Below are 13,494 nucleotides of genomic sequence, written 5' to 3'. Positions count from 1 at the left end.
GCACGACATGCATAGTTTATTTCAGGTAGCAACAAACATCTGTGGTCCTATTTTCCAGCAATTGCAGAATGGTGCAATGCTTCTCCAAGATAACAAATGTATCTACGCTAGATGGAAACAGCACTTTGAGGCTCTCCTGGACAGTGAATCAACTGTGAGGGATTCCATCACTGAGTCTGTTCCCCAATACCACAAAAGGGGATCCCTTACCAACCCTCCTATGCTAGAAGAAGTCTGTCATGCCATCAAGGAAACCAAGAGCAAGGCTACTGGACCAGATGACATGCCTGCTGAAATCTACAAGGCTGGTGGTGTCAAACTGGTACCGAGACTCTGAGACTCCACAAAGTTATTCTTTGAATTTGGAATAACAAGGAGAATCCTAGGGACCTGAGGGATGTCAAAATCATGAGTATCTTCAAGAAAGGAGATAAGTCTATGTCCAGGAACTATCAAGGTATCACCCTCCTTTCCACAGCAGAGAAAATCCTTGTCTGCATCCTCCTGAACCATCTTCTATCTCTTGCGGTTTCAGACCATCCTGTGGAACAATTGACATGATCTTTGTTTCCTACCAGATCCAAGAAAAGTATTGGAAACACCACCAAGCCTTGTATATGGCCTTCATTGACCTCACTATGTCCTTTGACAGAATTCATTTTATTTTATGTCTCTCTGGAGTATGCCACAAATTTAGGTAGCAATATTTTATAGATAAATCATAAATCATCAGAAGGAAAGCTGGGGCGGGTGGAGGGGTGGGGGGCACGTAGACTTTGAAGCACATATATTCTGGCCTTTTTAAAGTGTAGAATAATTCAACACTTTATTTCATTGTATAATCCCATTAGAAGTGGTAAATTATATTATATAGTTACTAATATTTTGTCATGTTTAATTTGAAATGTTACAAGTAATAAGGTTTCTACCATTTCTTTTGAGAAATTATTCTTCAGTGTAGTCCTGTCTGGAAGCTTTGTCTGATAGTGAGTCTGTATTTCCCTTTCTTATTTTAAAAGGAGATAGAATCATCTCTCATTTTTGTGTCAGAAACAATATAACCTGTACTTGCCAGAGCCACAACAGAAGAAAGAGATAAAGACTTTAAATTTGCTGTGCTTCATAAATGGAACATGGCGAAGTGATCTGTGTAATTCTGCACATATTCGGAGCTATTGGCCATGTAAATGATTTTGAAATCAGTACTTTGGAATGAATAAATAGGGATGAAGAAGATGTTTTGGAAGCCAGACACAAGAAAGCTGCAGTATTTAATAAGATTATTGAGAGAGACTGTCACTTTCAAAATCTTTCTAATTTCTACTTTGCTTTATCTGCCACAGTCAAAGGCTTTTATATTTTTATTAACTTCACTTGAATCCTGATGCATCATAACATCTTTCTAAATTATTCCTAATTCTGTTATAAAATGACTTTTAAAATTATTTATATATTCCTAACTTGTCTTCACTGGAATTTTAAACATGGTTGATGAACCTGTCAATTGCTGCATTTTCAAATATCCCCTAATCTTCTCATTGCTTTAAGTTCTGTGTTGTCTCTATTATTTCCTTACTCAGTGACTTGGTTGTTTTCTTGTTTAAGTGTTGGGTGTGCTTCACAGTTGTTCACAAGTTCCAGTGTAATTCATCATTGGTGTTACTCACTTGATAATACATATCTAAAAGAAAAAATGTAGACTTGACTGTAATAGGGAACCAGGGATTCCCTGTTACTTTAACGGTGGCAAACAGCTGAAGGGAGTTGCTTATCAGGAGCCAGGAAGGACCAGGCAGTAAGGCACTGGTAGGCTGCAGGTGCCCATGCAGAATAGGTGGCTCAGCAATAAGGCAACAAGGCAGAGTGGCCAGTAGCTCAGCAACAGTATGGAAGGACAGAGCTTAGACTGCAGAAGAGGTGTCCTGCTGCAGCAGTTAGGTCAGTCTGCAAACCTAATGAGGGACACCTGCAGCTGGCCAAAGGAAGGCACACAACTCCCACGGGTCTGGCTTAGTAGATATATAAGCCCAAGGCTGAGTCTGGGGAAGGAGTCTGACTGTGTAGGCTGGAGGGGAAAGACCTCCTAAGCAGACAGGTTGTAGAGGGTTGCTGGGCTGACTCCTGAACTGACACGGGAAACTGCAAGTAAGTCATAGATGTCTTGCAGGATAAAATGACCAGTGTAGGGGCAGGGTTGGGTTGCAATGCCAAGAACTGAGATTTATGTTCGGACCCAATGTGGGGCAGTTTATGTTACAGTCAGTGGACTTATTCTTTTGCTTACAGTTTATACCAGTGGTTTAACCAGTGGAGGAGGGAAGTCCCATTTGAATGCCTAAGTGAACAGGAACTTTGGAGACTTTGAGGGGTGAATCCCAAGCCTTGGAGAGATGGATATTGGACCTGCAGGGTGGTAGCTGGGGCCTGAGAGAGGCCTTGGACTGAGGCTGGGTGCCCACTGGGAATCTTAAAGATATGGAAACATGAAAGGGCTGGATCTTGGACTAGGGCTCAGAGCTTATCTGGGCAGTTAACTGGTAATGCCTGCAAGGCATGGGCATGGATGTAGGGAAGGATGGAGGCCATGAAATGGACCACTGAGGCTCATGGTATGCTGATACACTGATCAACAACAGACAAGAAGTCACTCTTGGAGCCTGAGCAGCTTCCCTTTTCTGAATTAAACAGTTACAGTAAGGTGTTGCAGAAAAGAGACCAGAGGGAAGAATAGGTAACCACAGCAAAGCAAGAGCTACATGACCACCAAGAGCATTACTACTGCACCTGGAGATATAGTGATGCTACATTGACCTTTAGGTTTCTAATTTTTTTTTTTTTATAGTTGTTTTGGTCACTCTTACTGCTTGCTTTCATTTTAACTCCTCTGACAGATTTATCACCACATATTGCTTCTTTATTTATTTATTGGCCCTCATTTAAATTTTTTTTTTTTCTGTCTAATGGTAGTTACTCCTAATATCTGGCCTGTGTACTTAAACTTCTTTACTCATATCTGTTCTGGTAAACAGAATGAAACACTAAGAAAAGGCTGGATTGCCCTACAATTTCCAATACAATAGCTCTTTCTCTCACCTTGCCTAAAGGTTGACTGTCATGGTCTTGATCTGCTATTGGTGATCAAACAGGTGTCAGTAAGCAATTATTGTCTGATTGGAATCTAGCTATGTAGGTTTAAACTTCTTCTTTGTTCAGTCCAGTTTAGAAAGAAAAAATAGGATGCAATTTCATCAACAGTTTTCAAACTTGAAACGGAGATTAATAATAATTGATTCCCTTGCAAGTGTCTATGCACTGTTTCAAACCAAAATGGAGATTCTCTATATTAACACAAGTGTAAATGCAGGACTTAAATAGGGATGCAGCTTGTAATAGGATGGGCTTGTCCTTCAAGAGGGAGCAGTCAGCCCTGATGAAGAAACCCATCTGTGGAGGTATGCCACTAAAACCATAAATTTGCAAGGGAGAGAGCAGGGGTGGGGAGAACCTGTATAAAGGCACAGTTTTCAAGCAAGAGATGAATTATGACCCAAACAAACTTGTTATCAAGAAGGGGCCACCCTGTGGTGTTGAGGCTAGAGCCCAAGGACCTGTCCTGGTACCTGTAGCAGGACCACAGGAGTTGTTTGTAGAATTGTTTGATGTACAATGACTGTATTTTTATTTGGAGGACTGTCTCAGGGGAGCATAGTGAGGCCACCAAGCATGTGCAGGCTAAACCACCCACTTACACAGCATTAGAAAGATTCACTTTCATGTTGTTTTCACTGGCACCCATCATAATGCTAAAGGAAGTTTAACTCGTTTTGTGGCTCATACAATTTATACATCTCATGTATTTATAAATCAGTACCAAGTTGGGTACCTAACCCACCCCACTTACCCAGGCTTAGGAGCAGCACTAATTAATAAGTAAAAGTACCCATCTAAGCATTCATGTAATAAAACATTTTATATTTTAAATATTTGTACCTCATTAATTTTCATATTGTTAAAAGTTATTAGCAACATTTTGTTTCAGTCAAAGCACATCAGGTTATAGGGATAAATGATTCACTTCTGGTCATATTTCACTTCTTAAATTTGTTTCTAAAATGCTCCCTGGGCCTGTTCTTTACCCTGACACGGGGCACGTCTACACCTGCATTTGATCCGGAAGCAGTTTATTCTTGACTAAACTACTCGAGAGTAAACACTTCTGGGCAGGCATCTATATGCACAGGAAACTGGGAGCAGATTTGCTGCTCCCAGCAGGAAATGGCTCCTGCTTCTTGCAACCCTGCCACCACCAGGGGGAGCTGCAGGTTCTGGCCACAGCTGCCTGCAGCTGGCAGTAATCTTTAAAAAGGAGTCCCTCTCCCTTCTCCCTGGCCAGCTGGTTTTCTGGCTAGGAGCAGCATGCAGTGCCTGGGAGCAGCACATGGCAACTCTCCTACCACAGCCTCTGCCTCCCTGCATCATGGCTGCTCTGGCCCCTGTGACAGCCAGTGCCTGCAGCACCCAGCATGGGAGCTTGGTGCAGGACTGACATCCATGCAGTGAGGCAGTGCTAGGCAGCACCCGCAGAGTCTGGGCAGGCTGCTAGGGGTTGTCTGTGGCCAGGTGGAGTTGGCCCTGGTGACCAGGAGCCATCTGCAGCTGGGCCTGGCTGCTGGCAGGCCTGGCAGATGCCTGCAGCAGCTTGCAGGGCTGGATGGCACAGCACTGTGATGCCAGGGAGCAGCTCTGGGGTGCAGGCTGGCTGCCTGAGTTGCCCTGCAGTCTGTGCCATGTGTGGCCACAGGCTGTCTGCTTGTATCCAAGGCTCCAGACTACCTGCAAGTTTTAAAGGGGCCAGGGCTGGGTAGGCTTCCAGCCCCAGGGTTTAGGGCTGTGCTGAGGCTTGCAAGGCCCCTAGTGACAGGGCTGACTACACATACACTACTGCGCAGTAACTACTCACGAGTAAATTTGCTACTTCCATTTGCAGGTAGCAAAGTTACTCATGATTAAAGCATTTTACTAATCAGTAAGCATGTGCACGTGTAGAAATGCTCATTTACTGCACAGAAAAAAACTGTTCTAATCGTGAGTAAATGTGCTGCCTGTGCAGTAAAGCATCTTATGTAGGTGTGCCCACTACATATTTTCTCAGTGGAAATCTCAAATCCCATATTCCGATGGCAACCAGCTACTTTATAGAATCATAGAAAATTAGGGTTGGAAGGGAGATTCAGGAGGTCCTGTATTTCAACATCCTGCTCAAAGTAGGACCATCTCCAACTACATCGCCCCAGCTAAGGCTTTGTCTAAGCAAGTCTTAAAAATCTCCAAGAATGGAGATTCCACCCCCGCTCTAGGTAACCTGTTCCAGTGCTTTACTACCCTCCTTGTGAGAATTTTTCCTAATGTCTAACCAAAACTTCCCTTGCTGCAACTTGAGACCATTGCTCCTTGTTCTGCCATCTGCCACCACTGAGAACAGTCTAGTTACATCCTCTCTGTAGCTATCTTTCAGGGTAGAAAGCTGCTATTAAATCTCCCTTCAATCTTCTTTTCTTCAGGCTAAATAAGCCCAGTCCCCTTAGCCTTTCCTCAAAAGCCATGTGCCCTAGCCCTCTAACCATTTTTGTTGCCCTCCACTGGTTTGTTTCCAATTTGTCCACATCCTTTCTGTAGTGGGGACCCCCAAACTGGACACAATACAGCAGATGTGGCCTCACCAGCACCAGATAAAGGGGAAGAATCACTTCCCTCGATCTGTTGGCAGTGCTCCTACTATTGCAGCCCAGTATGCCGTTAGCTTTCCATGCAAGAAGGGCAAACTATTGGCTCATATTCAGTTCACTATCCACTGTAACCCCCAGGTCCTTTTCTGCAGATCTGATGCTTAGCCAATTGATCCCCAGCCTGTACTGGTGCATGAAATTATTTTGTCCGAAGTGCAAGACTTTGCATATGTCCTTATTGAAACTCGTGCAATTTTGGGGGGTTTTTTTTGGTCTAGTCCTCGAATTAGTCTAGATCTCTCTGAATTTTAGTTATACCCTCTAGCATATCTACTGTTCCCCCCAGCTTGGTATTATCTGTGAACGTGCTGAGGATATACTCCATCCCATCTTCCAGACTATTGATGAGTATATTGAACAAAACCCTGGGGCACTCTACTTGAGACCAGCTGCCAAATAGACATCAAGCCATTAATCATTACCCTTTGAGCCTGATGATCCAAGCAGTTTTCTATCCACCTTAGAGTCCATTCCCCTAACCCATACTTCCTTAGCTTGTTTGCGAGAATGTTGTGGGAGACCTTATCAAAAGCCCTGCTAAAATCAAGGTGTATCACATCCACTACTGTCTATGCATCTGCAGAGCCAGTCATCTCATCCTACAAGGCAATCAGGGTGATCAGGCATGACTTGCCCTTGATGAATCCATGCTCACTGTTCCCAATCACCTTCTCCTCTAAGTGTTTAGAAATGGATTCCTTGAGGACCTAGTCCATGATCTTTCCAAGGACTGAGATGAGGCTGACTTGTCCTGCAGTTCCCTGGGTTCTCCTCCTTCCCTTTCTTAAAGATGGCCACTATATTTGACCTTTTCCCATTATCTGGAACCTCTCCCAGTCACCACAGTTTTGAAAGATAATAGCTAGCATCTCTCCAATCAGATCAGCTGCCTTCCTTAGCACCCTCAGATAGATCACATTTGCCCTGATGGACTTGTACATGTCCAGATTTTCTAAATAGTCCCTCTCTGTTCTTTTGCCACTGTTGGCTGCTTACCTTTTCCCCAAACTGTGCTGCCAAATGCAGTAGTCTTGGAGTTGACCTTGCATGTGGAATGAGTACTTCAGCCTTTTCCACATCATCTGTCACTAGGCTGCCTCCACCATTTCTTGGTAAACATATTCTAGTTGGAACACTGGAAACCTCATTCCAAGATGCTAATCATTGTGAGAACAGAAATTTAAAGGGAAAATTGATGTATTTTATTTACTAAAAGTTGTCCTGGAACATCCAGGGGTATGAGCATTTGAAATGGGTCTTTGTAAGAACCCCAGTTGTATAAATTTCATTTTTTCCATAACTTCTTCTCTTTCTGGTACATTTCTGCTACTTCTTTTGGCAGTAATATTCTAGTGTATAGACCCTTGCACCTCTAGCTAGTGATGTTAGTTATCACCTCTGTCATGTAGTTAATTTTCACAAAGTTATTAGCATTCCAATGTGGACTCAGTCTTTGCTGAATTCTAATCTCCAACATAGTAGGGAAAAACTATCTATCCGTTTCCATTAATCATGTCTGCTACAAAAAATTAGTAAAATGTTTTGCCAGTTTTCTTAAGCCAGGTGTTCCTATTTTTTTTTGTTTTCAGATCTCTGAAAGTATCTGTAATTTGAGTAGAAATAATACACATTTGGTCCTATTTCCTTCTCTTATGAGTTACACATAAAAATGTTCTAATAAAGATGTTTTGAAGGTACATGATTCAAATCTAATTCATTTTCTTCCCTGATAGAGTGAATGATAAGAAACAGCCAGATAAAATATTTAATTTAAGCTCAGCAATTCTGGTATATTCTAAGCAAAATATATTTTCAATGTATTGTATTGAGCTATTTTAACTAGACAGCTCAGGTAAACAAATGCTATATTTCTCTTGGAAAAGATGGAAATAGCATGTGGCTCTTTACTTGTCAACTAAAATTTTTCCCCCTTTTTATTTTTTAGAGCCTAATGATAGACCACCTATTCTTCTGATTGCAAACTCTGAAACCATTGAGGTATTACATCTTAATGGAAGTAAAGTGTCTACCCAAAGTTCAGTAAAAGGAACTGGAATTCATACATTGGATTTTATTTACAACGAGGATATAATTTGTTGGATTGAATTGAGAGAATCTTCAAGTCAGTTGAAATGTATCAAGATAACAAAAGCTGGACAATTAACAGACGAATGGATAATAAGCATTGCCCAATATCTCCACAGTAAGTATTTCAGTTTTGTTAGATAGATTCTTTTTAGTAAACAGTACAAAGTGCCTGTTCTTCCTACGTTTCCTACAGACTTGAAAACTAGTTTGGAGCTTAGTGTTGCTGATATTTTGATATCTTCTGTTACTTTACTCATGCATTAAACATTGAAGCCCACAGAGGCATTTGGTTGTTATTTCCCTCACTAACACATAGACACAATGATTGGCAAAAAAAAACTGTGAGTTTTCACAGAGTCTAATGCACTCTGTAATAGGTATAATATTACAAAAAGCAAGCCAGCACAAATGACAAAGAAACCTGAAAATGCCTTAATGCCCACAACGTGTTGATAGATAAAACTTGAAAATAATTGTTTAGTGCCAGACAAATGATAAACTGCTAATTAGCAACATATACACATGATTGTCACATTTACTATAGTTTAACAGGGCATCACTATTTTCAAACGCTACTGTAATATTTCCTAATTTACTGGAAGTTTCTCACTTTTCCACTAGGAAGATTTAAGGCCACCCTCACATTGAGTTATTCCACTTCACACTTTAACTAAAGTAGAAAGACTGTGGATTGCCGACTGTAGAATGCCTCTGAATTGAAATTTTCATCATTTTGCATTAGCCCTCTTTTGCTAAAAAACTCTTTAGGGAGAAATGGATACCAGTTAGATCATTCGGATCTGATCTCAAGCCCCCTCACCATCAGCTATGAGACTGTTCAAATCAAAGGCTTGATTGGAACTATTATGAAGATGGGGACAGCTGCAAGTTATAGATATCAGTCCTATGATTAATTTCTGCACTTAGGCTACTAGTCCTTTGAGGCTTCACAATTGCACTTTAGATCACCAAGAAAACTGCTCTTTATAGTGCATGCCTATAGGAAAAGGAACTTGATTCCCCCAAAATATCCCCCACCAACCATGCCTTTCCCTTAGATGAGTTCTTAGGAATGAAACGTTCTTCATTTTTTAAATGAGGTATGCTTCTTTTGTCAGCCTTTTTTCTAGATGTTAATATTGATTTACTGTTTTGAGCTTTTACCTATTTTATTGGAATGTTACATGTTGTGCTTTCAGATGTCTTTCAGTTTTAACTGTGAAAAATCCAAAAAGTCTCTTCATCTCTTTAGTATGACTTTAAGTGCGTGTGCCCTAATTGCACTTGTCATTGTTTTCTCATTATTGTATACAATGAAAACAATTAGCTGAATTACCTGACACAATTAATATTTTGTGTTTAACAGTATGCCCTCTAGTAATCATCAAAGTGAAGCCTGAATGCTCAGCTTTTCCCTAGTTCCAATCTGTAACTTTTTTTTTTCTGGTTGTGCTTTCCAAGTATGAAAGGCTTACTAATTTGCACAGTGCTGGGGTTTGCGTTAGCTTATATGTTTGCCAAAATATGGCTATGAAGTGAATACAGTGAGTGAATCAATTTTTCTCATATACTGCATATACTGGTTTGTGGACTCCGTAATATGTTTTCTAAAACCTTTCATCTAGACATTTGGACTAATTACTTTAGTACTGAAATTTTTCTGGCTGTGCGCTGCAAAGATTTGTTCCAACTCCTAGTTGGAACTTCAGAAACACTGTAGTAATCTTATTCCCCCCCCCAAACTCATCCAACTGGCACTCATAATCAAGGAAGTCCCAACAGGACCTAACTTTTCCTTGCAGGATGGTAGTAACTCCAACTGTATCCTATAAGGGAGGATAGGCTCTTTCATGGCTATGGTCCAAAGTTTACAGCGGATTACATTTTGGCATGTTCCTTCTCTCTTCTCTCTCCCTGTCTCACGCGCACACAGTCCCTCTTATTTTTCCTCATTATGCAGTGTCTACTTTTGACACTCAAAATTAATTCAGTTTATCTAACAGCAACTAAAGAATGCCAGCCTCAGCAGTTTCTTATTGTGCCTGTTTGTGCAGATATGCAGGTTTTGTGGCAGATCAAACAAAACGAATGGTCACACCCATAACATTTTAAAAAGAAAAATAAACTTAACATAACCTAACAGAGATAAATGTTCCATTTGTTGCTCTTGGTCTGTTTCTCAACCATTAAAGGCTTGTGTACAAATGCCTCCAGGCTTTGCTGTGAAGCTCCACAATGGAGCACTGCACACATACTCCACATGTGCTAACCCCAAAACAGATCATATGTAGCCACCTTACTATGGTGCTGGAAATGCACCAATAAGCCTGCCAAGCCAGGGAGCTTATTGCAACATGCTCAGTTCTGCTTTTATGTGACTTATTGTACCGCTTTTAGAGTTCAATGCTCAGAGAATAGGTTGACTATACTTCACTGGGCCCTCCCTAATGTATTAGAAGATGATGCAGACATGCCCCACAAGAACAAGAAATCATGCATGCAGAATCTTTGTTTGAAAAGTTCATTTATTAGCATCACTTTAGTAGATGGCACAATGAAAACATCCTTTTGGACCAGTAAGAGATTTAGCTTTTACTGAAAGATTGTTTTATAGAACAAAATGCCTGCTAGTACTGATAAATATCATGCCAGACAAATGACCCTTTTATTGGAGGAAAATTAACTTCTATTCGCTATCAGAGACACAAGGCAGGGCCTCCTTCATTGAACATCACTCTTTACCATCTATCTTCAGCTCATCTAATTGGTGGAATGGAAGCTAGGGAAGAAATAAGGAGGCTCATCATGGTTACATAGAAAACATCCCACCTGTTACCCACCTATGTGCTTTCCTTACTACCATCTGTGGGTGAATATCTATTCCAGACACTCTGTGGTCTCCAGATCTCCCTTACATTAAGAACAATAACAATCAGTTCAATTCTTGGCTCAGCACTGATTTATACAGGGAGAGGAAGAATGTACTGGGTATGTCCTGTCACTAGATATGCCCCAAAGTTCAGCAATCTAATTGTGCTCTTCAGATAAGGCAGTATTTCCTACATCCATCACCTCTGCAGATTAAATGAAATTCTTTCTGGACCTACTCAGAGACCTACCACTCACAGGACATGCAGTAAAAACAGCATAGATCACTAGATTCCCTACAGCCTTCATCCTTAGGATGACAAGCCATGCCTGCTAATGATGGGCTGCTCAAACAAGATAAATTAATCCATCATTAATGACATCAATTACTGAAGAGCCAATGGGATATACTCAGTACTTGTAAAAGCTTTGAATACTTCTAGCAGCACCCTCCTTGTGGCATTATTCTGATTTATGAAACACATAGGCAGCAATACTGAGACAAATCTATCCCTGGGGAGAAAGTCTCAGTAAAACATATTTCATTGGGAGGAATGTGTACACCTCCATGAGCTTTCAGATGAGAATGGCAAACTAATAGGTTCTACGTGTCAAATAGGAATTTTTTTTCCTTTGGGACAGACTGTCCTATTGATGGTTAAACTCCCAAAGGACCTGCTGTGGGAACTGAAAGTCTTCATTAAGGGGGCTAGTTGACAGCTTTTGTGGCATTTCTTACATCTAATGTGAAATCCTGAGCAATAGGTTCTACTGTGGCTGTGAAGAGAAACTAGCTGCAGGCATTGGGACTCCCACAGGAGCTCCATTGAGAAACTTGCATTTTGATGGCAATGAGCACTGTTAATAGTGGAACAGATAATAGTCTCTGAAACTGAATATCTGAAATGCAGGAACTGTGTTGAGATTTTGGGGCTTATACAGTGGCAGTGCATAAGGGGTGCACCCCCTAACTGGCCATACTCACCACTTAGGCAATGGGCAGGGGGGGCAGGCGGGAGTGTTGGTGCCCCCCTGAAAGTACTGTCTGATTGCTGCAGCCACTCCTGGAAGCAGCTGCAGCAATTGGCCACAGCAATCAGATATTGCAGGACTGGCCATGGGGGGTCCACCTACCCCCGGGCAGCAAGATCGGCCATGAGGAATCCCCCCCGGGCAGTGAGATTGGCTGTGGGGGATTCACCCTCCCCAGGAAGTGAGATTGGCTACAGGGAATCCCCCCCAAGCAGAAAAATCAGCTACGGGGAATTCCCCTCCCCCCGGGGGAGCGAGACTAGCCACGGAGGAACCCTCCGCCAGTTGGCAGAATCAGCTGCGGGGGGAGGAGGGGGGCAAAGTGGGCCCTATTTGATTTGAATTCGGCCTGAATTGAGGACAGTGATTTGATTCATTGATTTGGATCACTGTCCCAGATTTGATTTGGTTGAATCCGTATCAGACATAGACACATTTTTAAAAGTATTTTCTACATACTTTGAGGTATCAGGCACAGCTTGTGAGCGCTGCGATGATGGGGTTCGTGGAGCATCCCACAGGAGTGTGGGGGGGGGGTCCTCCATATGTTTGGCAGTGAACCAGGAAGTGGGTGAGAGATACTTCTGGTCAACTTCTGGGTCTGCCAGGGAGCACACTGGGTGCCTCCCCACATCCCCCCCCGGCTCAGCAGTTGGCCACAGGGGGACCCTGGGTGCCCACCCCAGACCCAGGAGGCACCAGTCACTGAGCCGAGGGTGGGGGGGGGGGGCAGCATGCTCCTCAGCAGAACCAGAAGTGGACCAAAAGTGTTTCTGGTCCACTTCTGGGTCTGCTGCCACGTGCACTGGGGAGCACCCTGTGCTTCTGTGGGACACTCCATGCATCCCAGCATCACAGCGATCACAAGCCCCTACTACCTAGAGATATGTAGAAAAAAACATGTAAAGTTGTCTCTATGTTTGAATTTCCGAATCTTTCCAAATTGATTTGGAGGGTTCTGATTCAATTCAGAGACATCAAAGGGTCCTATGATTAGATTTTAATTTGGAGATTTGGCCGAATCAGGTAAAATCTCTGCTAAATCAAAGCAGGGACTGAAGCTTCACACAGCCCTAATAAATATCTGTCTTGAATCACTTGCAAAACCTTCTTCTTCCAGTTGCCTTTTGAGAGCTTCCCAGTTCCTTTCTGACAGATGTGAACCTGGATAACCTTGTATTGGGGAGTCTTCAAGACTGTTCTAAGTTCCAAGATAGCTCCAAGTTGTTCCTTATCTCTTTACACAAATCCCTCTCATACAGATTTACTAAAGCAGATGACACAAAGCTATGGCAGATGACACGAAGCTATGGGCAGATGACACAAAGCTATGGGGAGAAGTGGACATGCCGGAGGGCAGGGAACAGCTGCAAGCAGACCTGAACAGGTTGGACAAATGGGCAGAAAAGAACAGAATGCAGTTCAACAAGGAGAAATGCAAAGTGCTGCACCTAGGGAGGAAAAATGTCCAGCACACCTACAGCCTAGGGAATGACCTGCTGGGTGGCACGGAAGTGGAAAGGGATCTTGGAGTCCTAGTGGACTCCAAGATGAACATAAGTCGGCAGTGTGACGAAGCCATCAGAAAAGCCAATGGCACTTTATCGTGCATCAGCAGATGCATGACGAATAGGTCAAGGAGGTGATACTTCCCCTCTATTGGGCGCTGGTCAGACCGTAGTTGGAGTACTGCATGCAATTCTGGGCACCGCAATTCAAG

The 13,494-nt window shown here is 42.5% G+C and overlaps 1 protein-coding gene across 1 annotated transcript in view; it reads left to right on the top strand.

The window, feature by feature from the left end:
• LRP1B (LDL receptor related protein 1B) overlaps window positions 1-13,494 on the top strand; it is a 1,375,759-nt gene that overhangs the window by 444,768 nt on the left and 917,497 nt on the right. The window contains exon 6 of the mRNA XM_006028602.1: window positions 7,732-7,989. Coding sequence (XP_006028664.1) covers window positions 7,732-7,989 — 258 coding nt within the window. The remainder of the gene's footprint in view (window positions 1-7,731; window positions 7,990-13,494) is intronic.

This window comes from Alligator sinensis, unplaced genomic scaffold (assembly GCF_000455745.1).
Source record: "Alligator sinensis unplaced genomic scaffold, ASM45574v1 scaffold533_1, whole genome shotgun sequence".
NCBI classification, from domain to species: domain Eukaryota; kingdom Metazoa; phylum Chordata; order Crocodylia; family Alligatoridae; genus Alligator; species Alligator sinensis.
This window is presented reverse-complemented; position numbering and strand designations above follow the sequence as displayed.